The sequence below is a fragment of the Nyctibius grandis genome, chromosome 32 (assembly GCF_013368605.1).
Source record: "Nyctibius grandis isolate bNycGra1 chromosome 32, bNycGra1.pri, whole genome shotgun sequence".
Taxonomy (NCBI): domain Eukaryota; kingdom Metazoa; phylum Chordata; class Aves; order Nyctibiiformes; family Nyctibiidae; genus Nyctibius; species Nyctibius grandis.
The window spans coordinates 2,996,663-3,023,249 of NC_090689.1; the positions used below are offsets into that span (position 1 = coordinate 2,996,663).

The 26,587-nt window shown below is 40.1% G+C and overlaps 1 protein-coding gene across 1 annotated transcript in view; it reads left to right on the forward strand.

Annotated features, from left to right (window-relative positions):
• The window catches only part of STAG1 (STAG1 cohesin complex component), a 163,170-nt gene that overhangs the window by 9,814 nt on the left and 126,769 nt on the right, over positions 1-26,587 (forward strand). Inside the window, exons 2-3 of the mRNA XM_068421035.1 lie at positions 12,904-13,035; positions 19,878-19,980. Coding sequence (XP_068277136.1) covers positions 13,007-13,035; positions 19,878-19,980 — 132 coding nt within the window. The 5' untranslated portion in view covers positions 12,904-13,006. The remainder of the gene's footprint in view (positions 1-12,903; positions 13,036-19,877; positions 19,981-26,587) is intronic.

Below are 26,587 nucleotides of genomic sequence, written 5' to 3' on the forward strand. Positions count from 1 at the left end.
ATAGATGGATTCCTGATTTCATCGGTTAGCCTGTTTTTTGTGAGGCATCCCACTGCAGCTACTCTGTATTTCCAATCTATTGGTAGTTAATCCTCGATTTCCTTTCTCAGTTCACAGTCAAGGTTAACTATCTTTAGGGATCAGGATGGGGAGGAGGTTTGGTTGCTTTTTTTTTTTTTTCCTCCACGGGAGGGGAAGGGGTTGCTGGAAAAGCCCATGTTCTAGCTTTCCAGTACCACAAGATTTCTTCTCTGTTTGGGTATCTTTAGAAAAATAAAGCACTCTGCCAGTTCCTGCTGGAACTCTTGATGGCTTCATTACCAGTGTCATGGAGCAGCTTTTATCAGATGGCAACATTTCAAGTGAGGCGAGATCTCTTCTTTCTTCTTTCTCTTTTCAAGTGGTCCATTTTTGGCTAAAGCATTATCTGAGCTATTTTATTAAGCCCAACAGCTGCATTAGTCCAAAAATTCCTCCTTGCCTAGGAGGAAGGACTGCTGTCAGCCTTACTGGGAGAAAGCACTTTTGACGAGGCTTTAAAGCTCATGGAACAGTAGCACGAAAATGAATAATGCTTGCTCAGACACAGTCACACTATTTCCAGTTTTTGTCATCTGCTTGTCTAAGTAACTGTTTAGAAATAAAAAAGGTGATCCAGTATTTCTGTAAGCATTGCCAAATACAGTTTAAAAAAAAAAGAGCATCAGTGTTTGCAACTTACAGTCTGGGTAGCCAAGTAAATTGGCAATAGCTCTACAGTTTGAGTTGTCATCATGTCTTCAAAGAAATGTGTTTGTATTGAGTCAAGAGGAAAAACAATCTTAAAGGGCAAAGAGGAAGAAGGTGAGAAATAAGTTGTTGTATGGTCAGTGGAGTTAGTGAAGCCTGGTTTTGTAGTCCTGTTATGTTCCTTACACAGGAACAGTTAAACCATGTTGAAGGAACAGTTAAACAATGTCCTTGCAGGGTCCTCACCCTGTGCGTGGCACCTCCATTGCAGTGTCATGCACCTCAGCGCCTTGGCTGGGCAGAGCACGACATGCAGGCGGCCGGCTCTGAGCTGTCTGCCTGATAAACAGGACAAATAGTAGCTGTGCAGATCCTGGCCCCTGCCTGCACCCTCACAGGAGCACTAGGCTCAGCCAGTCCTTATTTTAAAAAATACTCTCTTGAGGTACCTGTCCTTCTGTCAAAAATGTTTGCATTTGGCAGCGTGCTCAGAAATTGTCAAGAGATGGAGGGCAAACAGCCTGGTTGGATGTGAAGTCCTTGGGAAACAAATCTGAATCACCTTGTTGTCCAGCTCGTGTGTTGGCTTCTCTGTTCTTGCCTCTCCTCCTTGTATTTCAGATAACACTTGTCTGATTTTTCAGTTTGTCCAGTTTGGAACTGGGCTCTCAACTGGTTTCACACAGTGCGATTATTTTCTTCCATCTGTACAGTCATCATTCCTGTATCTGGAGCAATGAACAAGCAATGAAAGAGATATTATTATTTTTTTAAGCATTTTTTCCCAAGAAAGTTTCCCTTTTAATGGATTTATTGTGGTGTGCAAGACATTTTTAAACAGCCAAGAATAGACAGTTTCACCCCCTACTGATTCTTCCTAGGGTTGTTGGCTAACCAAAATTCATTTCAGCACTGAAGGATAAAAGTTTTTCTTCAAGATTATTTACTGAGCTCAAATAAATCTTGTTCCCAGGTGCTAATTTGTCTTTTCCCTACTGATATTTGCAATTTGGACTATTGCAGAACTATTTCCAATTTTACATAGTACTTCATAGTAACTTCTCTCCTATTTCTTGTTACCATTTCATTGATTTCTTGTGGCTGATGTGTCAGGGAGGTTGTTAGGGAATGCTGGTGGGTAGCTAACCCCATTATCTTTAATTTCTTGAGTCCTTAGATTCCTTTTTTTGCCTCATCAGGAAAAGGCTTGTAGATAGAAGTAACATGTTTTTTAGGTCAGTTGACATTGCTGTGAAAAAGTAGACAAGCTTCTGGATCAAACATCTTTAGCCTGAAATAAAATCACAATCCTCAGGCTCAGTACAGGTGGAAAGCAGTTAATTGCTGTGAGCTCTGCTGCAGTGGGGTGAGGGTGTTAAAATCAGTATTTCCAGGGGGGCAGAGAGATAACGTTATCTTGGCCATGGAATATGGAGGCATCATAACTGAGGAAACTAATGTGTAATAAAGCCACTTTCCCTTTTGAGTCAATTATTTAAAATTATTGTAAATTTTTAATTTCCAGCCATGTGTGTTCCGAAGTCTTTAGGATCAGGAGTGAGAACTTTAGAAGTGGAATGTTTTGGTTTTTTTTTTTTTCTTCTGTGAAGTGTTCTGCTGGTAAATCATTATTTCTGAGTGTTTGCTGCTAGTCCTGCTGCTTTTCACCTGTGTAGTTGTGGGGAAGTCATCTTGGAGCTTTGGTGAATTGTGTTAGGCTGTGATCTGTGGATTTAGGTTTGAATCTTGATTGTGGTATGAGGCTTTTATGGTCACTGGGGAAACATGTTTGCAAGGCTCTTTATTTTTAACTCCTGCATGGTTACATGTGTCCACTGGAAAAATGTTCTTCTCCTCCCAAGTTTATAGTGGTGGTTGGGTTGTTTTAAGGTATGCTTTTCCAGTAGTGGTTTTAACTGTATAACTGACATAAGTTGTAGGCTGTGCTGTTTGTAATAATCGAGGATGTACAAGCAGTGGCTGTTGGGGTACATTTTGGTGATGTTTATTCAGCTCATACAAAATGTAGGTATATTTTTGTGCAGCAGTGTCTTTGGGGGAAGTTCTCTGTAGATCAGTGAAGCAGTGCAGTGACAAACGCCCTCACAGCACACGCTGCAGTTCTTGATACGCCGCCTAAATGTTATGGCTTGTTTGAATTTCACATTGTTGTTGGCTTTGTGACAGTAGGTGTGTTGGTGTGGTGCACAGGAGACCGATATCAGTGTAGGCTCTGGGAATAATTTGATAGAAAAGTGTTTGCTGGGTATCACATGTTGGATGACTTAGAAAGAGTATGAGTTTTTAGCCTACAGATAGATGTCATCTGTATGTTTTAGAAAAAGAATAGGCTTGGTTATATCTTTAGAATCTCTTTCCTTAAGTAAGCCCATGAGGATTTCAGCATATTTATGGGTCTGTTCCAGTGCCTTTAGACTGAGGCAGTGTCAGGTTAGGATGGATTGAAGGTATTTAGTAGTATATGGATTCTGGAGTTATTGTTCTTTGAGTTATTAAGGCAAAATACGGTATCACAAAATGAGAAACTGGTGATCTGACTTAATACATTTGTGGTAGCATTGATGGCTTTGATGGAGGGATGATTTAAATTGTGTGGTTTGTAGATGCAGTTTAATTTGTCTTGGAGATAACTGGCTCACTGAGTAGAAAAGAGAGAAATTGTTTAATGCATTCTGATGTTTTTTGTACTTGGATTAAAGACCTGCCAGGCCTGTCGGTCTTGGGGAGCATATAAAAAGGTCCTAGGTAGGAGAATAGGGATGCTTAGTTTTTTGGGAAGAGAACTTGAAACAAGTTTTAAGGTGAAGAGGAATCAAGTCAGAGTTGCTGGCTTGTTTTGCTGATTGTCAAGGTTTGGGATCACTGTACCTAGGACATGGTGGGATTTCAGGCTTGGGTAGTTTTTCCCTGAAAGGCTGCGGCTGCAGTTTGGTTTGGAAGAGGAATTGTAGTGGTGCAAGATGTAGGTAAAGGGTGTCTGGTTTGATGTGGGATTGGGTTGTCTCAGGAAATTGCTGGGGTTGGGAGGTAAGGTTTGATTCTGTAATTAATATGTATTTTTCTATTTAATGACTTTATTGGTTAACTTCATCTTTTCTGGTCTACCTCTGCTACTTTTTTTGGCTCTTGTTCATTTTTCACAAACTCTTTTTAGGAACTTTGCAGGTAATTGTAATTTAGGTACTCTGGCTAATGGGTAGAGGAAGGATAGGGAAGTTACTCCCTCTCTGTGGTACACCACAATATTCTGTCAATACTCCAGCTGAGTGTCAAAAATCAAGAGTCAAAAGATCGGTGCTACTATGAGCTCTTTTGAGAAGTCCCTTTTTATGCTAAGGCAAATGGGTTTTTTTTCTTTTATTCATTTACAGAGTTATTTGAACTAAAAATAGTTAACAATTGCAGGAAAAGAACTTTTATGATTCTTGTTGAAATTTATTCCTGCCTAAATGAAAAGCATGAGTGGAACCCGTGTCCACTTACTGACAGCACAAGTTTAAAATGGTTACTAAAAGCAAGGGTATTTAGACTGCCTCACTGCAGAAAGATAGCGTTATGCTACTTATAGTAATGCCTGTTGGATATTTGCTAATCCCTTTATTAAATGCAACCTCTCTTCTAAGGAGGTCAAAACACGAGGGATTTAATAATTTTTAAAAATCCACATACCTTTGTGGACACAAAAAGATTGTGTTTGAGTGAAAAAGGAACCTTAGTAAAACAGATGCCAATTGGCTCCATCAGGCTGAGGGTTAAGCTGAATCTCCAACCTGTTGATAGAGAGGCAGTAGTACAGGAATCCATAGGGTTTTGTCATATGAGCACTGCTGAAGTCCTGGACTGGGAAAAACTGGTACTCCAGGATCTTTCAGTTCCTGGACTGATAGAATTGAAAGACTCTCTTGGCCTAAAACTTTGTAAGGGTTATCTCTGGACTAAGTATAAATACTGAGTAGAGGCTTTCAATACCTCAGTCACACCTAGATATGTCCAGAAATCTTTGCTGTTCGAGGGACTTGGATCGTGACGTCTTTGTAAGGACAAGGATCCTGACAGGTCTGGCAACTCGGGAATTGATGGAGCTGCTTCTTGAAGCTGGGAGTCCAAGACATGTGGTTTTCTGAATGAGCAGTTTTCAGTGGTGGGAATGCTTTAACATAGTCCTTCAATGCTACCTTCTTCTTTTGAAGAACCATTATGCCTTCGTGTTCTTTTGAGGGCAGGGTCATAAATGTGCCTCTCAGGAAACTGGTAGAGTATTACACTTCAGAGTGGTCCTACATTTACTTCTACTTAATACATGCATGAGTTCTTTCTATTAGCAGCTGCGTGAACTTAGAGTAAGTTATTATTTTAGTGACCTTATTTTCCTTGAACCTTTGTGCACATCCCCATAAAGATCATATGAATACCAGAATTAGTCATTTCCCAGAGTTTTTAATTTATATGCAACTTCAAAATACATCTTTTCTTTGATAATCTGGACAAAATGTTCTGCAGTTACTCTTGGCTTTTCTCATCAGAATCCCATATGAGGAAAAAAGAAAAGACAGAACAAAGAAACAAATGCCCAGAGAACAAAAACCTGAATCATTCTGAGAGTTTTTTCCCTTTATTCCAGCGTTCTGCATGTCAGGCTTTGCTGCTTCTTGTGAAAATGGTTTTATGGTTGGCAATTTTCCAGGTGCAATGAATAATAGAACACCAGATGTTCGCTGCTGAGAAAAATTACAGATGAGTAAACACTCTTCTGAGGTAGCATAAAAATCTATTAATGCTACCTCTGGTGTGCCTGTAGACTGCCTACGTTCTTGGCCTGTGTGCTTCGTGCGGTACAGAGATGAAAATCCAAAGCCTGTGTGACATTCTAAAGGTGATTGACTACACCAGGGATTCCTGCCTTCCCATGGATGTGGATTATTTTGCAGGAATAAACAGTCACTCACTGAAATGCCTGAGTGTGAATTTAATCACTGGATTTAATTTTAGTTATTGTCACACTTAGATTTGATTGAGGGTAAAGTCACAGAAACACCAGAAGAAATGGGGGGCTAAGAAGGGGTATCAGGAGTTTATCTGGTTCTCACCCTTTCCCCCCGGCAGGCATCGTTACAGTAATGCCATGTTTTCAGACCCAAAGCAGGCTGTGTTCCCAAAGCCTTGTCTGTTTTTTCCCAGCTGTTTCAGTCTCCGAGGAACAAGCCTTTTCCCCAAACTTTGCTATGTTTGTTGTACCTGACAAGTGTGACCCATCTATTTGGGAAAAGAAAAAAATCTTCATAATTCACATTTTCTTGAGCAAACCATTAGAGCGCTTCACTAGTCATTGTCAAGCTTTTCTCAGTGTCTTATCTGAATTTTCCTTGCTGCAGTTTAAACCCATTACTTGTCCTTTTTTCACTCTGAGAAAGAATTTGTTCTCCCTCTCCATTGCCTTTGCAGCAGTTTTTACATATTGAAAAAGAAGTCATCCTCCTCAGCCTTGTCTGTGTCCAGCTGTACTTTCCTGTTGCTTTCCTGCGTGCGGGTGTTTCTGAGCCTCCTGGAACCCTGCCTTGGTCCCCTAAAATTAACAATGCAAAACCCTGGAAAGTTTTATACCATTTTAGTGAGCTGAATCGGCTTGCTAAGATATCAGCTGATCATGATGGCCCTTTTTGGGGGGAAGCATTTCATGTCTTCATAACTCAGCTGTCTTTTAAAACCTTATCCTAAGATCTGGTGAACACTTACGTTGTCCATACTAACATGCAATCTTTTGCAAGTTTTCACTGATTGCTCAGTCTTTTGTTTGGGAGGATTACTCCACAGTTTCTATGATAGGCAAAATCTCTCTCCTCTCCACTTTGTATTTGTCCAGTGGGCTTTTTTGTGACTGTCAATGCTCTTACATCATCTTAAAAGGGTGAGTGAGTTTATCTTCTCAAGACTCCTTCTGAGTCTTGGAAATACACGTGCAGAGAAGCAGAAGACTTCAAGGATCCATCTATTCATGATCACAATTTGAGGATAGCAGAACCTAACTTTCTAGAGCCCTTTTTATTACGTGTATTTTATGTTCAAAGCAGGTAGGTAGGAGGCTGGTAGATAGCTGATGTTATCCTAATGGACAGATGGCAAGGAGCAAGCTGTTAATTTAGACCTTAATCATCCAGATATTGGACTAGCATTAGAACTCAGTGTGTTAAGTCTTAGTCTTGTGTGATCAGACCATAATTATTTGCCTTACGAGGGACAGAGTACCTGTAGTCCCTAGTGATCTCAGTCACAGTTGTGAATGCTCAGGGCTGCAGAAAATCAGGTCAAGTGTCTCACTGGGTGTCCGCAGAGTGAGGAGCAGTTATGTCTGGAGAGTCTGTAAGAATAACAAAGGGAAAGCAAGCTTGTTTTCATATGCTCAGTCCATCAAATTTATTTTTATTAAAAAACAATAATTACAAATTGAAAAAGATAAAACTTCTGTTCTTGAGCAAGCCATATCTACAGGCTTGCCACAAAGCATTTGATTAATATCTTTAATATTAGCCATCCTAGGCATTATAAGAAAGCAGTATATGATAATATAGTTAAAAACTGTTGAAGTAAACACTGGTGATGATCAAACAAAACTGAATGATGTGTGACATTTGAATCAACCTCGCTATTATAACCATGGTTAAAAGATTGTATCAGCTTTCCTGTGTAATCTTAGTGTCAGTGCCTCGGCACAGACATGCATAGCCCAGGAATTAGCTGCTACCTTCTGGAAATAGTAGCAGAAGATACAGAAAAACTGATTGATTTTGGCAGTTCACACATTTTTTAGAGACAGAAAACTAAGTATAGCAATGTGGTAGTATGACTTGGAGGTTTTTGTCTTTTAAGAATTTTATTCCCAGCTCTGCAAGAAGTGATTTGTGTAACCTTTCACTGTCAGGTCTTGCATTCGTAATTGTGAGGAGCACAGGATAATATTGCACGCTAGAAAGTGAGACTTCTGATTATTTTTCTGGCTGACTGGGCAGGACCTTTCTAGGCTAAAAGTGTTTGGTGAGGGGGAGCAGCAACAGCTGTTTTGTCTGTGGAGTCAGTTCTACATGTTGGTGCATCTGAGGAGGCAACTGAAATGGAAGGTGACGTTAAACGGACAGATAGGAGTTGCCATGAGATAAATCTTGTTCCCGTGTATATATGTAACACATCTGGAAATATCTTTAAAGAAAAGGAAAAAAAAAAAAAAAGTTGAGTTGATGGACATCTACTAAACGCTTTGATTTTGTGTTCAGTCTTTCATTGTTGTTCTTGGCCTTGTGTTTTTCTTGTATCATACACGTTACCTCTGTGAGCTCGCTTCCCTTTTTTTATGTATTAACTTCTTATTGACATTTTCTGAGGAAAAGCCAATTGTCCATCCTCAGCTTGCTGTTCTGATCACTCCATCCTTCTGAAAGAAGTTTAATTTGACTTTCAGTCAAGTGGCTGAAAAACTTGAGTTGTACATGTCTTGTTTTAGGGTGCTGTGCAATGGCATGGCAGGCCCTCGTGTCTTATAGCCGCTTGTCTGCAGAAGCAGAACGTTTGGAGTTCTCAGATTCCCTTTGGGCCTTAATGGGATGGAGAGGTGTACTGCTTCATGTCTTGTCTTGCAAGTTGAAAATTGATAACAGGGAGCACTGAGGGAGAAAGCAAAGTAATTTTAAATGGAAAATGAAATTACGGTGTACAGGTATTAATGATTAAGTAGTAGAAGATACTACTCCATCAGTGTGAGCCATTGTTTGAATATATTTTGGACCTGGATGGGACAAGGTCACTTGGTCAACAAGGAAAGGATTTTGCATGGGAGTCCATCAAATACCTTGTAGGCAATGGAATTAATAATGATGTAACTCTTATTGCTAAGCTTAGTAGTTGGGGGGTTTTGGGTGTTTTTTAAGTTTCAGTTTCAGCTTTATACCATGTGGGTACCTAGTTTATTGTAAGCTTAGTTGAACTTGATTTGGTTGCTGCTACCAGGTAGTAGCTTGGAACAATTCTGTCAGGTTTCAGGGGTCATGTCAATCTTTTTGTTTGTTTGTTCATTGTTTGGCTAAAATGGGTAGATTACTTCAGCACCAGAGAGGCAAATAGACAATCCTAACGACTGCAAAAAATAGAGGTAGCTGTATGTTAGTGGAAACTACAGAAAATAGTGATGAAATGCGTGTATCAGATTTGTTGTAAAATTATAGAGCCTTTCTTAAAGCTAAGCTCATTATGAGGTACTTATTGAAGAAGAATTACCATAAAACTGACAGCTTACTAGAAAATACTTTTTTTTTTTAAGAAGCAGTTCTATATAATGGTCATTATGTCTGCCCTGGTTATTGTGCGTGGTTAAAAAAATAAAAGCAAAAAAGAAACATTTACTTGTTTTCCCATTGTATGTTTCAACTAAATGGTCTCTTCTACTGCCTGCTTTCTATTCTATAGGTCATTTTTAACTATGCCAGCATAAATTTATGCCATCTTAAAATATTGATTTGTAGGTTTAAAAAGCTGCAAACATGCTGAGGTCATTAAAATGGGGACTGAATGAAAAAATCAGATTTTTTTAAAACTCCTAAAATAGAAGCAGTTGACTGCAAGTTAAAGGACTTGTTCAGCTATATTGTGTTTATTATAGTTTAAATAACCCAAAAAGCAAAAGTATGAAGTGTTCCTCCCCCCGGTTCTTCTCTTCCCCAGGAGAAAGGTGATAAAATGGGAGTCTGTCTCAAGCTCTCAAGATTTTTTATCAATGCCTTAATTCTCAGGCTGAATAGGACAGAAAGGAGGAGAGTTTGATTTTCCTGATTGTAAGAATATCCTCTTTAAGAACCAGGTGTTTCTTTTATTAAAACAAGAAAAAATGTGAAGGTTCACATTTGTGTGGTCCATAAGGATCAATGATTTTTCCACAGTCGTCAAACTTAATTGCAGGACTAAATTGAGAACACTGTTCCAAGCACATAAAGCTTTTCATTAGTCACTATAGTGGCTTATTTTATTTCCAAACCAAGCCTAAGCAACGTGGGTGATAATTTAAGACTGAATTTTGGAAGCAAGTGGTGGTGTTTCTTTGAGCTTAAAGGAATGTTACTGTTGAGAGAAGTTGCAAGGCAGTTATTCCAAGACCGTGACTATTTCCTACCTTCAACTGAGTGTCTGGGTTGAGGAGAAGAGAGTTAGAGCATCCAGAGCATAACAGCCAGCAGGACTGCATTGGATGCATGTGAGGGGTACAGATGGGTTGAATTGTGTAACGAGGAGGGATTATTCCATGCAATGTAAGACTCCATTTCTGGTCAGTCCCACAAAACGGGCAGGATTGTGCCTTTTCATTTTGGGCTTCTGCTTCTGAGCTGTTCATTTGCCAGCTCACCAGCATTGACAGTTCTTGTATTTTAGGACTCTTTGGATTAACCCTTGTTAAGTGCCTTTATTAGCACAAGACAGTAGAAGGGCAACTTTGTTGTCTTCTAGATGGTCCAGTCTGGACCTAACCACATACAGATGGATTTTTTCCAGCACTGTTTTGCAGTTCCCTGTTTAGCACAGAGGCTGTGAGAAAATATCCCAGGACCTTGCTGTGCCCTGTGTGTCAGGTTGTCTGCCATCACCACCGCATCAAGGCTGTGGGTCCAGCTTCCTTGGTTCCTCAGTTGCTTCTGAATGAACGAACTCCCCTCTTCTTCTGGCTCTTTATACCCTTCACTCCATACCTTCTTTTAGGCCAGGACTTTTCTTTTCAATTAAGTTATCTCTGAGCACGTATACTTCTCCTTATGTGTGAAGGCGTTTCCCTAGAGCAGTTGCATGCTGCTGGTTACTGTATCCAAGCATGCACAGCACAACAGTTGTGAAGGGTGATAACCAGGGTGCAAACGAAAATTAAAAAAAGAAATTCCGTGTAACAGTTGTGCAGGGTGCCTTAAACATCTGTGGAAAATATCTCACATGAAATGTACATCAATTTTCTTGAACTTCTTTTGAAAGCTCTTTTGCAAAGTAAGATTGATGCCCAGTATCCTGCTAGAATTAGATAACCTGAAGATCCAAGATGGATAGGTTTCCTTGAGGTCTAGTTAGCATATACGAGAGTGTGTGTGTGAGTGCATGTGTGCTTGTGTGTGTACAAAAAATATATACTTTTTAAACAAAGGGAAGGTATTACAAAAAAATGTGTACATCTAATTGTCATGGCAGGACGAAAAATATTTACAGAAGCTTAATCAAAACCTTTCTTCTTCTATTTTAGGATTTCATTAGATATTCTTATGTTATACCTAAATATTAGTATTTTGTCACCAGCAGAGTGCATGTTGTTCCAGTTGTAGTGAACCTGTCTGTTTCGGAGATCTGAACATTCCCTTTTTTTTCTCGGTATAGGAAACCAACTCAAAACTTAATTCAGTCTGATGCTATGTTTGTTTATAGTAACTTCTTACAAGTGCCTGAAATGGTTGCTTGGTGTTGTTGAATGGGCATGTCATTCCCGTTAAGAGTAATCACATCCTTTAAAACATAGTGTCTGTAATGAAGAAACATTGTTATGGAAGCAACTTATGGAAACAGCAGAAATAGCCTATCATGTAATACTTTTATTCTTGAAGTACTCGGACTTCTTGTGTCTTATAGTGAAACTGAAGAGCTTTTACACCAAGCTGGTGTAAAAATGCTGGAGTAGTAACTTTCATTTCAGACTTCTCTTTTGTGAACATTTGTTTGGTAACAAGGTGGCTTTTTAATGATACAGTAGAAAAAAGTGGCCAATGAGATGGTAGTATATAGGAAAGATTTAAGTTTAGCAATGAGATACTGTAGGTAAAACTGTTGGTAGCATGAAGTAGTAAGGACTGGAAGAACTAGTTGTATGCATCTGTGAGTCTAATTGGGACTGTAATAACCAGAGGCAAAAAAGTCTGTTCATGCTGTATGGTTATGGTTTTTGGTAATTAAATACTGATGCGCATATAGTAGGATGGAAAATAATACTTTGTGTGTTGCACTGTTTTGCTTACACTGGTGCAGTTTTATTTAGATGCTGTGGTGGTAGCCACGTTACTTCTTTCTGGTTTGATTTTTCCTGCTGTCTTGTGCAAAGCTACTAGAGCAAAAAAACCCTGCCCATTGAGAAGTAATTAAATATTTAAATAAAAGAGATTTAAAATATCCCATGTTAACAAAACATGCAGTTAAGTCCTTGGTATTCATTACCATTCCTCAGCTGCAGTGTTCCATGCAGCTATTTGTGTTACCCTAAAATCTGTAAAAGGGGAGAATGAAACAAATCACTTCAGTTTTTCCAGAACTTGCATTTTCTGGAAGAATGGGATGGCAGTTCTATGTTTTATTACCTCAAAGGTTACTGCATCTGTCACATTGTGCTGTTATGTAATGGTAGAGTCAACGTCTGCTGTCATTAGTCAACTCCTTGATTAGTCTTTTGGATAGAGAGATTTTACTAGTGGGTGTAGTGGTACCACAGATGCAGTCTAGTTTATTGTTTAAACTTACTACTTTGGTTTCATCAGGTTAAAATACTTTCTATTGCAGTTAGAGGGTTGCACAGCTTCTGACTACTCTTCTGTAAAGTTCAGTCACATAAAACTGTGAGCTGGTTTGTCTAATTTGAATAGGTGTAGTTCCATTAAAGGGAATGTTACTGGAATATTATTTTTTACTGGTTTTGTTATGCCTAAATAAAAACTGGTGTGATTTTTAGGTGCAGATCTGTTTCTCATGAAACTAAACTTTTGTCTTGCAAGTTTAGTCTATTGTGTGACCAGAAAATAGATCCCTGAAATCTGGATCATCACATTCTCTAATTGCTTATGGTTATATATTTGTCTTGTTTATTTAAGTTTTCTCAGAGTTCTGCTTGTGTTTTTACTTTAGAGTTATTGTAAACAAATATGGGAGGTAATGTAAAATAGTTTCTGTAAGAAAAAAAAAAAAGTTGCCTAAAGAGCATTGTCAAAACTGAATGCAAGAATATGATTAAGCTGTCCTGGGGACATCCATTCTAAATTTCATGTGAGTTAATAGTGATGATTCTTCACAATTGACCATTTTTGTTTACAATGGTTTTTTATTCAATATATGATTATTTTGGAATCACAACTAACAATTTTTTTTCTCTTTTTTTTGCAGACTGGACTTTGACATTCTTTTAATGAAAGAGGTTTCCAAGTAGTTGTTTTATAATAACTTTGAGAAGTTCTATGTAGCTCTTACTTTCAAGAGTGCTGCAAAAATGATTACTTCAGATTTGCCAGTACTACAGTGAGTATATGTTTCTCTATGTATTTGCAACCTTCAGTGTTAAAAAGGTAGAAGTAAACAGAGGGGTGGTTGCGAGGATAAAGCACAAGCTTGAGAAGTGCAGATTAGTGTGACTGTTCCAGGCCTCCTGTGTTTTCCTATGCTGAAAAACTGTAAAAAATGAAACACTTAAATCTAAAAGATATTTCTTTGTATGTATGGAGATTTAACTTTGCAGTGAAAAGCAAAACAAGGTCTTTGCTACTTTTATGCTTGAGTGTCGTGAGATTTCAGAAATCTGAATCGGTTTTAGTCATAATTGACCATATTTGTGTATTCCACTTGCGTGCTCTTTCTTACAACGAGCTGTATTTATTGTGCAAAAAGTCTTAGGCCTCTGCAGTTGAAGAGAGCAAGTGGCGTTAGCATGTTATGATCTTACTGGGAAAGATGAGTGGCTTATACATGTGGGAACATCACACACAAGAAGGACACGGAGCTGTTGGAGCAAGTCCAGAGGAGGGCCACGAAGATGCTCAGAGGGCTGGAGCCCCTCTGCTATGGAGACAGGCTGAGAGAGTTGAGGCTGTTCAGCCTGGAGAAGAGAAGGCTCCGGGGAGACCTTCTAGCACCTTCCAGTGCCTGAAGGGGCTGCAAGAAAGCGTGAGAGGGGCTTTTTACAAGGGCCTGGAGTGACAGGACGAGGGGGAACGGTTTTAAACTGAAAGAGGGGAGATTCAGATTAGATATTAGGAAGAAATTCTTTGCTGTGAGGGTGGTGACACACCGGCCCAGGCTGCCCAGAGAAGCTGTGGCTGCCCCCTCCCTGGCAGTGTTCAAGGCCAGGTTGGATGGGGCTTGGAGCAACCTGGTCTGGTGGAAGGTGTCCCTGCCCGTGGCAGGGGGGTTGGAACTAGATGATCTTGAAGGTCCCTTCCAACCCAAACCAGTCTGTGATTCTGTGATTCAAGCCTGTCAAGGCCTCTCTGGATGGGAAGTCTGTACTGGGGCGCTGGCAGCACCTTCCCCTTGCTCCGGCTGCCCTCAGGGCTGGTCCCTTGCCCCTCACGGCAGCCGGCCCTTCCCTCAGCAGCCCTCACAGGCGCGCGCTGTGCTGCCCTGGGGCCCTCGGAACTGGCGGGAACCGGCTGCGGCGCGTGCGGCGTGAGGCGGCCGCTCCTCTCCCCTCAGAGCCCGCCCCGCGCCCGCCCCGCTGCCGCCTCCTTGCCACGAAGGCCAAATACATTCGGTAATTATCTAATGTTAAGTGTTTTGCTGGGCATGAACATATGAAAATAAGAATTATTGCAGAGTGTAAAAGAGCCTCAGTTTTTCGAGGCTGAGTGATGTTTCAAATCTAAGATTTCAAGTGCCTTTATTTAAGAAACTGAATGTAAAGTGTTTTTTTATTTGACAATTGTAGTTACTTGTTTGACTTAATAATAACATTACAATTTTTTCTTATATTTCTAAAACCTCATTCAGTAAAAGTTAATTTCTGCTGTGGGTGAGCAAGTGGCTAAAGACAGGGCTGACCCTGATGGGTAGCACTGAGGGGGGAGCGGCAGCCCTGGGGGGGGTTCTGGTTAGCTTTGAGGGAAGTTGTGGAAAAAATTTTTCTCTCTTCGTATTTTCTTGGATGTGCCGCATTCAAGAAGTGAAAGTGTGCTTGGGCAGTGTGCCAAGGACAAAAAGCTGGGAGATTCTGTCACGGCAAGGGTGGGAAAAGGGATATTCCCATTCCTAGTTCAAGAAGCTAGATGGGCTTAAGATGTGAAGGAAATATGGTGGAGTTTAAGGTTTAAAAGTGCGTATTAATAGACTGGGTAACTGTGCACACCAGCTGAAAAACCTCAGGGACATTAAAGGTGTTGGCATATTGTTTAATCAGAAGAAGATTGTGAGCCACCAATATTATGCAATAGTAAAAAAAAAAGAAATGAAATACGCATGTTTTTTTTTTTCCAGTAGAGCTGGGAATCATTTAATGCCACTGCGTGAAGTGTTGGTGAGATGTCATAATCAGTAATATATATAGTTTTGGTTGCTCGTAAACAAGATGAGATCTTTCTTCTTACAAAAAAATCAGCAGCATTTGCACGTGAAGGGTTTGAGACTCTCCTGAGGGCTCAGAACATTAAGTCTAGTGTGGACAAGATATCAAAGAAAGTGATAACCGCTAATTCAGTAGGTCCCAAGCAGACTTTAATCAGAACCGAGTCGGCTAAGGGTGAGAGAACCTGAAGTAATCTTTGGTTTAGGAGTATTAGCTTCACACATTTAGACTTGAGAAACCACAATCTGGTTCCACACAGAGGAAGCCAAGGTGTTCTTTCTAGCTCTTAAATCTACCACTCCTATGCCTTGTTTCTACTTTTTCATAACATTTTCTAATCTTTTCAACTATTTAAACAGAGGGTCCTGAAGCCAATTTGATGTATTACTGTGCTTTGCTTAGGACCATATCAAATATTCCCTCCCAAATTCTCTGTAGAGGGAACATGAAAGGAGAAATCTTTAATCTTTCTGGATTCATATAAGTGGCCTCAGAATGCAGTGAAGACAGGATTTTACTCGGTGGTGTTTCAGATGTAGGGGAAAAAAAACCTCTGGTGTATTTGACCTGTGTGACTGTTACAAGTCTTCTCTCAATGGGGTGACTCATATTTGCTGTGAGGCATGTTCCTCTTTAGATTTTGAAGATCAACCATGAGAGCTGATTCATTCATGATTCATGAGCCTGTGCATTTAGCCATTTTTCTTCATGAATGCTTTTCTTCACAAGGCTGAGTCTGGTGGTAGCAAGTACTGAATTTGTCTCTGCTAGAACCTTGAGCCACCTCAGCAACACTGATAAAAGCTTATAGAAGCATTTTTATTTACAAGAACTGATACATGAACGTAGGTTTTTGGTGTGGTGTGTTTTTAAGGGAGGGTGGTATAAGCTCTATAGCTAGGGCTTTATGGGATAGTAGAAGGAAGGTAAATTTGTTTTGATTTATTTCGCAGAGATGTGAAATTTACTGTGTCTATGGAAACATTCTTCAGACACATGACATGGCAAAGGGCTGCCCAGTAATCTGTTAATTCTTCATTACAATATGGTTTGTTTCAATGAGTAGTTATTATAACTTCAGAATAATATCTGGAGTTTTTAGGAGGGATCCTGGAGTTACTGCAGGTTTTCCAGGATGCTTTAGCCACCACAGAGAACAGAAAGAAAAGCAGAGTAAATTTGAGCCCCTAAAAGGGGTTATCACACTTCTGCTTTACCCTGCCCACCCCAGTCTTTTAGGTCTCTTGCACTCTGCCAAATTCTCTTGTGTCTCTATCATGTCAAAGGTGTCTTAGAGGAAAGATTTAGCCTTAGGCACTGCCACCTCTCCTCTTCTTAGATGAGGCAGGTCTCCTTAGGCCCAGATTATTTTCCCTCCCAACAACTTCAAGAAAGATAAATTGTGACTAAGCCCGAGTTTCCCCCTCAGGTGACTAGTCACACACACGTAAAACAGGAATAGGATAATTCTGGTCTGTTAAGAAGTGGATGGCTGCCATCAGATAAATTACTTCCTAGCAGTTCTGCAAGATGTGTAGGGAATGAGGGAGATGGATGCTGGCCAGATGCTCTTCTCAATGAGAGTTAAAAACCTGACAGAACTGCAGGCAGTTACGAGATGCTTTACTCCTCCTCTGAGTTCAGAAATATGAAGAAAAGGGGTATGTGTGTGTGTGTGTACCCAGAGGAACTGTAAGGCCTGGACAGAGGCAAGAAGCACTATTTCCCAAACTGCAGGGACTCAAGGCAGCAGTGGAAGGGCCTTTTTGTGCAGGAGTTGCATGATTCAGACAGAATTCCCTGCTGCTTGAAATTATGTTTATTTTAATGTTAGATCAGCCAAAGACTGTAGGTTGTCCTTGCTCCTGTCTCCCTGCTCCAAATAATGGGAGGATTGAAGGGAAATTTATTTCTGATGTTTTCCTCTTACTCCTTATGTACTTATATTCTGTGCTGGGAAGAAGTCTCCTCTCTGCCTCACATATTGTTAGGATGAGATTCATCTTGTTTAATTTTAAACATTTATATTTGAGCTGCTTGTCTAGATCACCTTACCATCAATGGAGAGAAAGGAAAATTTATAAAACATAAACTGTCTGACCAATTTTAGACACTGACCTTTGCATGAGGTATGTTGCACCTTAAGATTTTCTGTTTTCTGCATTGTATATGTCTCAAATTTAGATTAGATGAATCTCACCCTGAGTACTGATTTATTGAGCCTTTCCCAAAAGGCTTCCAGCAAACCAGAGAAGTTTTACCAGAAAAATATTAGAGGAGCGTGGTTATCAGGTTTAAGACAACAGTCTGTTGAAGGCAAAGAAGAGAAGGTGGTTAATAATTAAACTGTTCCTTCCATATGCAGTGTTCCCAAGCAACTGAAATTTCCAGAACTAAATACACAAACCTCAGCAGGTTTTGCTGGACCTAGACACAGGCTGTAGCAAAGTCAAGTTCTCTGTGTAGTAGACTCATGCAAAATAGTGGTACAGTTTACTTTATTTATATGGCACTAGTGTTTCAAGGGAAGTGTTTGAGCCGTTTGCCTAGGAGGACTGCTGAATCTGGTTTTAATAGAGAAAAATCTTTATCTTGATGATCTTAGGGATGTGGTTTTGTAAGCTTGCAAAGCTACAGCATTTCCCCAGGAATGGGGGTGTTGCTTAGACCACAGCATGCCTAAAAATCCAATGAGGATCTGTCTAGAGCAGAGAAGCTTATTTTTTCCACAGAGAGCATGAGAGAATGGCTTTAATTTCTCCACAGCAATATAAAGCAGCAGATTTTTTTTATGGATTGGAGTTCCTCACTTCTGTATTCAAAAGTTGTTTAAAAAACCCCCATATTGCCATTGTGAGGCAATAGGCATTGTTGTCAGATTGAGTTGCAGTGGGATGGCTGGTCTTTGAGTAAAGGCTGGATACATTCATCCGTATAGACGTTGTTTTCAGCTCTTTTCACTGCATTGCTTTTCACCAGTGTGGCCCTATTTTACCAAATAATTTTGAACTATGTGTGGGGTATCTTTTATTTGGTTTTAGGCTTTTCGGAAATTTTTTTCAAATTCATAGCTTGATAGTGAGTTTTTCAAATTTCATATTTTATGAAGCAGAAAAGCTACTTCTCTTTAATTTTATCACGACAAAACAGCATTTTCACTATTACGTAGAGACACTTTTACAAACTTATAATTTGGTAACTCAAATGTACTCATACTGTTTTTTAATCTGGGGTGCCTGGTTTTCTGGGGTGTGCGGAGTACTGAGAGATAATCCTTTGAAGTTACTTTCAGCAAAGGAGATTCATGTATGTTCTACTGCATTCTAGCTTTTGTAAAGGATTCTGTGGACCCCTTGGTGTTTCTGTGCTTGCAGATTGGAAAAAGTTGGAAAATAACGTCTTACTATTAGAAATTCATCTTAGATCTGCAGAATTATTTAGGTCAGAGCAGACCTAGAACAATACAGTACTTTCAGTAAAGAGCAGTATCAGAACATTCTTGATCCTGATACAATGGTGTTTGTATCCTTCTGCATTACTAAATAGCTTTCTTGGTGATACGGCAAATTTGTGAAGTATTCCTGATTTATAGAACAAAATAACAAAAATAAGACCCTAGACAGTGTGGAAGATCTTGTGTAGATCTTGGCTTGCTGAAGCTTCTCAATTTCTGTAAACCAGATCACTAATGCTGCCTTTTACATTTGAGGCTGTATAAAATAATGGAATAGGTCTCATTTTCAGTTTCCCCTTGCACAGGTTTTACAGCAATTTAACTCCTTTCACATCAAGGAAATTATATTGGATTAAAAGAAATGTCTTGATTATAGCTAGACTTGACCCATCTTTGAATAATCTAGGACATTATTACAGTTACTCTTTCATTTACAGAGATCTCTTGCACTGGTGGTCTTGCAAACTAAAAATAAAGCACATCAGTAACAGGTATGGGTTTGCTTGTGGGCTCTTCTGGGGCAAAACCTAACACCTCAGAAGATCAATTACAAGCTGAGTTTCTTCAAGCAGCCACATCTGATTCAAAGGTAGAGAAGTACCTGTGTACCTGGCTGGTGGAAGAGGGGGGAGAAATTGGGGTAATGTTTTTTCCCTACTTAGTATGGTCTTAAGTCTGAAACAGGAATGACTGAAAAATGATACTGTGGGCTTCTCTCCTAATAGTCATTGAGCAAGGTCAAGGTTTTTTCATTGTACAAGTGAAAATGTTTTTCTAACTGCAAGAATCAGAAATGTCTTCAGATCAAAGCGAGTTTTTGGGTTTGTGCCTCACGGTCAGTGTTAATCCTCTCTTTATTAACAGCTGCACGATGCCATTGTCTTCGAGGGTGACTGAAAACATGGTTTAACCCCAGTGGGACCTTGTGTAACTGTTGTAATGATGTGGAAGCTGGATTGGACTCCAGTTTGCTTTCTCATGGCCTTGAAAGCAGGGGAAGTAATTACTAAGAGTAAAAGAAAGTTGATAGTAGTGAATACATTGTGTGATGGATATGTTGAGAATGTGCTGTTTAATATAGCCAGTTTTTGAAGTGTAACATGGTTTCAAAAGAAGCTGTTAATTTAAGTAACTTCCAGTCTATAAAATAACATTCCAGCCCATAAAAAGGTAAGGCGTTTTGCCAGGGCTAACAATGCTTGGTTCCTTAGTTTGCAGAATAAATGTGGCAAACCTTTTAATGCTGCCTTTTTTTTTTCTTTCTGGCTTAGGACTAAATATTTAATCAGTCAGCTATAGATTACTTGTTGATTTCAAATCATTTTAATTTATCTAGTGTTTTTTCCCCCCTAGGGATTCTACAAATGAAACTACTGCACATTCAGATGCTGGCAGTGAGCTTGAAGAAGCAGAAGTCAAAGGAAAAAGAAAAAGGGGCCGTCCTGGCCGGCCTCCAGTATGTGTCATTTAGTTTTGTTTCGTTATGCATCTATTTAAAATTGACTGCAAACTGTTTTTCATCTAATCATCTTGTGGTCACATAAGTAGGCTTGTAATGAGCCCTATGTCAAACTTTATGAAGACTTGCAGTATGAAATATTTATCAGATTGATATACAAACAATGTTTGGAGTGTTTAAAAAGGGACATAAAAATGAACTGATAATAGCTATTATTTTTTCTTTCACTAGCTACTTGCATGAACATAACAATTTTGTTATTATTGTCATATTACAAGGTTCTTCCAGGCACGAAAATAATCTTAGTAAGGACGACCACTTTCTGTTTTGAAAGTTGTAGTGAATTTTAAGTGACAAACGACAGCTGAGCCATCCTTTTAGTAACTGATAATCTCCTAATGTGAACAGAAGACTTGCAGCGTAGTATTAACTAAATGCCTCGGAAGATCTATTAACACATCTTAAAAATTCATGTAGTTGATGTACGCTGTGCCCTAAGTATAGACTGGGAGCTTCAACCTATTCTCTAGCACAGCGCAGCAGATGATCCTGCTGTTTGCTGTGTAAGATTTGCTGTTCTTCAGTACTCTTTGCCCATTGCTGGCCCATGAATGGGAACATACAGAAACAATTCTCTATTACACCTAGTATTTAAGGAGGCTTTCTCTTTTATTTTCATTTATTTTATAAAATAGCCACTTTATTAGAAAATATAGAACAAGTTCTGTGTGTCATGTTGTCCTTCGTTTAGTTCAAGGTCATCAGATGTAGTTCTATGGATTATATCACTTGAAGTACACACTGTGGAATAAGATTTTTAGTGGGAAGTTCTGTGTTTGTTATTAATGGTTTTGATGCTCCTCTTCATATTTGTCTATGAGTACACCCCCAGTATGAATGTGCTGTATATATAGCGCTAGTAGATTGAGATTTATTTATTTTTTTTACCCTAAGACCTTCCACCCTAAGTCCAACTCCTTAAGCATGGGCTACTGAGTCTGTAAGAATGGACAGAACCGTGTGTTCCTCTCAAGCATGCTGGCCAAGGAGCAAACTCCTCCTTAGTATTGGTTTTCAGTTTGCATCACAGTTTCTGGACTTACTTTGGGAACCAACATTTTAAATCCTGGGCTTTTCTGGGCATGTTGTCTTCCTTTTTGAAAGCATTTGAACAGTGTTTCCTATGATGGCATATATTCTTCATCAGATGGACAGATTTGCTCAGAAACATGGAGCTTCTTTACAGGAAACTTTAGAGAAGCATGTAAAGAGAATAGGTCGTCTGTTTATATAACTTGTCAACAAAGGGCAAAACCAGAAATTACCTTAAGAATATCTCATTAGTAAGTTTATGAGTTTTTGCAGATCTAATAAAGAGGAGGATTGTGCAACCTGGTTGTCAACCCAGGTGGTTGTCAGAGTGTGGGAATTAAAGTAACGCTAGTGGTATTTTATACGCACCACACCTTCACTGGAAGGGAAATGTGAATGTTACAAAAGGTGTTTCTCATCCGTCTGTTACAGCTTATTAGTAGCTCCTATGGGAATATTTGCTGAAGCACACTACTCATGCTGCTATCAAGTTTCTACAGGAGCCACTTGCTCATTATGCTTAGGACAGCTCCAGGCTCATTAAGTGTGCATGACTGTAAAGTGATGATCATACAGAGGAAGGGGCCATTGCTTCATACATAAAATGATGGGCTGTGAGCTGACTGTTGCTGCTCAGGAGCAAGACCTTAGGGTTGTCAGAGATGACTCCATGAAAGCATCATCTTAATGTTCAATAGGGGTCAAAAAAAAACCCAAATCCAGTCTTAAAAGTCTGAGGAAAAGAACAGAGAATAAAACAAATCCTGTATCCTTTATAAAACTGTGGTTTGCCAAAATTTGGAATACTTTGCACAATTCTAGTTTCTCTTCCCCTGTTGACCTCTGCCCCAAAATCTCAAGAAGGGTATGTTAGGCCTGGCAGAGGTTCTGAGAAGAGAAACAATGATCATCAATCATGGAATCAGGCTGGGAGCAACCTCAGGAGGTCTCATTGCAACCTCCTGCTCAGAGCAGGATCGGCTTTGGGATCAGATCACATTGCTTGGGGCTTTTCCAGTCTGATCTTGAAAACCACCAAGGCTGGAGACTGCACAGCCTCTCTCAGCAACCTGTTTCATTTTATTTCATGAAAAATGTCTCCCGTGTAGGCAGTCGGAACCTCTCATGACTACCATCAGTTGTCCTCCCACTGTATGCCGCTGCACAGACCCTCAAAGTGTTCCCAGCCCCCCAGCTATGTTGGTAGCATTCTGCTGAACTAGTTCTAGTTTATCAGTACCTCTCTCGCAGTGAGAGGGCCAAAAGCGGACATGGTGTTCCAGATACGGGCTAAGAAGCGTGGAGTAAAAGGGTATAATCACTTTCCCTGGTGTACTGCTGTATTCCTGTTTGTATAGCCCAGGGTGCTGATGGCCTCTGCTGCTCAGGCCCATGGCTGTCTCATGTCCAGTTTGCCATCTGCCAAGACCCGGAGCTCCTTTTCTGCAGAGCTGTTCCCTGACTAGCCGGTCTCCAGCCTGTGTTGGTGCAGGGATTTATTCCTCTGCCAGGGGCAGGTCTTTGCATTGGTTCACGTTGAATTGTGAGTATACTGTTAGCCCAGTCCTCCAGTCTGCCAATAGTAGTCCTGCCCTTGATGTCATCAAGCAGTCTCCCTGCCAATTTGGTGTCATCTGCACACTTGAAGGAGCACATTCTCTCACCCTCTGTGGCCATCTGATAAAGATGGGAAACTGGACACGTTCCAGTTAGACATCAGTCGTACTCCCTCATCGCCAGCCTTCAGGTAGAGGATGGTCCATTCACTGCTGTGCCGTGAACCCAACAGTTCGACCACTTGTCCACCCATCTAGTTGTCTAACCACCCAGATCACAACTTTGCAACTTGGATGTAAGAATATTGTGGGGAACTGTTGAAAACCTTGATGAAGTCAAGATAAATGACATCTGTTGCTCTCCCCCCATTCCCTAATTCAGTCATTTTGCTACGGTTTTTTGAGTGACTTGACAAAATGTATGTTTGGATACACAATCAAATCCTGGCTTCCAATTGATCCTGCAGCAACAGAAAAGAATAAATAAGGTTATTCTACCAAAAAAATGACCAAAAAGGAAAAAGCTACTCAATGTCTAATATCCTTGAGGAGAAATGCAAACGCCTTGGAAAGTCTAATCTAGGCAATTAAATTTATAACATTATTTGATATTAAAGGTCATGGACTTAGTAATGGAGGTATTGACTTTGTATTTCACTTTCCCTCCTCCTCCCCATTGCTCACCTATCCACGTTGCTAACCCATCCACTTTGCACAGGTGAATTATGTGTTTCTTGCAGGAGGTGCAGCTCTGACATTTCTCCCCCACTCTTCCATCTGCTAACATTATTTTTATTTCCTCCACAGGTAGCACCTACCTTTACTCTCAGATGTGAAACAGATTAAAGTATTTAGTTAAATTCAGAGCTGTTTTTCTCAACTGATACTTAGCTTTGATGTTTTTAATTTCTGTTCTAAACCCAAAGAAAGGCTTTTTCTGCCCAAAGGCTCTTGTGGTTTTGTGTGGTGTTTTTTTTTTTTCCTAACTAAAATATCATGGTCTAATAAGATTTGATCTCTCCCTGCAAATGCTGATTTGCTTATGTCCTTAGGCCATCACAGCTACAGTGACACATCTGCCATAAACATATTGACCTCTTTTGGAAAGAGAATTTACTCTTCTGTCCTGTTTTGTCTAGTTGCGTGGTTCTGTTACAGAGCTGCACACAATGTACTCCATCAAATGTATATGTGTATTTTTTAAATAGGTTTCTGCTGTAGTGTTACAGAATGGACTTGACCTTTTATCCGAAAGACAGACTACTACTAGAGGATTTTTCCAAACTTTTTTTCCAAAGAAAGACATTCCTCTTTGCAGATTTGAGACTTTTGTAAGGGGATGGTCCTCATATGAAAATTTGCCATTTGTAGCAAATATCTCTTCAGAGAGAACCTTAGTATTTTGGGGAGCCTTCCCTTCCTGAAAACATTGTTTTCTGAGTTGCCCCTCCACTCCTATAAGAGACTGTTCTAATGAGTACTTGACTGAGTAGACTAGACAGTCAGCTTGCAAAGAGATTAAGTGCATTGGTCCTTCAAAATAACTCTCAGAATCTACTCTGGTTGTCCTGAATTCACTGACCCTTGCAGTGAATCTAAAGGAGTTGCACCATGTCTTTTTCTAGCATTGACAGTGGCTGGGGCTGGCCTCCCCCTTGTCTGTGTCCGCTGCTGAACTCTGAGTCTTGTAGACCAGATGCCTGTGGAACGGCTGGCTGAGAGTTGGATCTATCCAGTCAGTGGGATATTTTGGTGCATGTATTTACGTGATGCTGTATGTGAGCATACCATCTGGATATATGTTTAGTGCATTGTGTGGGCTGTATTTAAGGAGTGACCTATAACAGCCCTCCAGTTGAAATTGCTGAGTAATATTGGCCAACAATGCCTTTTCTGTCTGCTGCATTATTGAAATACTTGGGTATGGATGCACTCTCCTGCTCTAGTTAGGAGACTTGAAAGCCCAAGGGCTTACGATGCAATGCAGCTTTCACATGAGTGAGTTTGGGCTTAGATCAGTTATTTTTCTATCCTTTTTCGTCTCCTCTGTTGAATCAATGCACTCTCTTCAATGTCGTTGGCATGCTTTATTTTAACCTGCCTGGCCTTACCTTCCCGGGAGCTCAGAATAGCTTGGCTTAAACCTCAGCTGTTAGAGGTTGAGGGAGTGAGAGAGATCCCTGGCTGTATTTCAGCTTTGAAGTAGGAGTAGACAGATTAGCCTATTTGAATCAGAGGACAAGAAGAAACATCAGTCTTTCTGTTCCAGAGGTGACAATTCTGAGATCTCTGCTGGTGTCTCTCTCATCCCGACTCAGGGCTGCAGCATGCCTTTCTCCAGCTCCTCTCCTCACATTCTTCTAATGAGGCGAGATGGAACAAGGCACTTTGGATCCTTTCGTCCCCAGCACACACTGTACAGTTTTGCTTTCAGGTGCTTTTGTATTTTTTGGTGTGGAGGAGACAGACCACAAACCTTATCTTTGCATTCATATGTGAAATTTTAACTTCGCAGCAGACTCAGCCTTATTTATTCTTGTAGCATGGGTGTTAGGTACTGCAGGGGACTGAGTTTTCCTTCTAGTTCCTAATCATACACACCCTGATTAACAGGAAGAAGGAATCCTCTTGCAAGAATTTCTTTTCATAGTAGTCAAGGTTTGTGGCTTGGTGTGACTTACATCAGTGTCCCGTTTCAGCTTGCTTGCCTGATGTTTCAGTTCTGTCCCTTAAACTGAAGCAGATAAGTCTTTCTGTAGTTCTGTGGAAATGCATGCACATACAGCCAGTATGTGAAGACTTCTCTATCCCACCACTTGTAGCTTCCTGGTGCAGAAATCCTAATGGCATTAGAAGTTTTCCTTTTACACTTTTGATGGGAGGGTCCTTGTATTTTTGGCAATCTAATCTGTTCTTCCTTTTTTTCTGTGGAAATAGTCTTTTTTTGGTAGCAATTGCCTCAGCTAGAAGAATTGAAGTGATGCGAGCATTTATAGCAGGTTCTTGATTCTTTAAGATGACTTTTAGAAGTCTTGCTAGGTTTTATATAAGGATGAAAAAAAGCAACATCACTCTCCAATGCTGCCTCTGTTATTTTTTAATTCTAAACTGCATGTGCTACTGCTGAGGCAGCTCTGTATGCGCAGGATGGTGGGGGACCTGCATCTATCTTTATTTGCAGGATGAGGCTTTTCACAGGGAGCACTTCTCTGATGAATAACCATGACGATGTTACAGAGTGTATGGTAGCCTTCTTTTTTTTAATCAGGATTAATTCAGAAAGGGCTCAGACATTACCACTCTTCCTCTTAGCACGTGGTTATAATGCAGAGGCCTCTCAAGAGGGTGTGAGGCCTTTGAGAGGCAAGTTCTTCAGTCTCACTCAAGTGGAAGGTTAAAAAGCTTCTTCCAGCTATCTTGAGAAATGGGGTATTGCTTTAAATTACTTAAAATAGTGTTAAAGACATGAAAGGAAGAGTATTATCTGGCTAATTTATTACAAAATTCTGGATTGTCATATTTTAATTACAGTCAGGGTAGGTATTTTGTTTCCTGTTTGCCTTAGTTTGAGCCATAAAGCAACAGGTAAACTATGGTCATCGATATGGCCATTTTAGAGCTTCTTCTGTGGCACATTCTGGAACTTCTGAATTTCCTAATGCTGGTATGTATAAATCCTCAGCTTTAGTTGTAGTCTGTTGAATCCACTGCACAGATCTGAAAAATGATTAGTAACTTCTGTTTTCATTGGTAACTCAGTCCATTTTGACCCGACCACCAGTCCGACTGTCTGCCCTGGGTCTCAGAGTGAAAGCACAGATTTAGCTGCTACAGGCTCACAGCCCCACACAGCACCTTTCTTGGCACGTGGTTAGAAAGCCTTAAGCTTTCTTACCGTCTCATGCTTCTTTATCCCTCTTTGTGGTAGTCCTAATTCTCCTCAGTGTCGGCTCTGC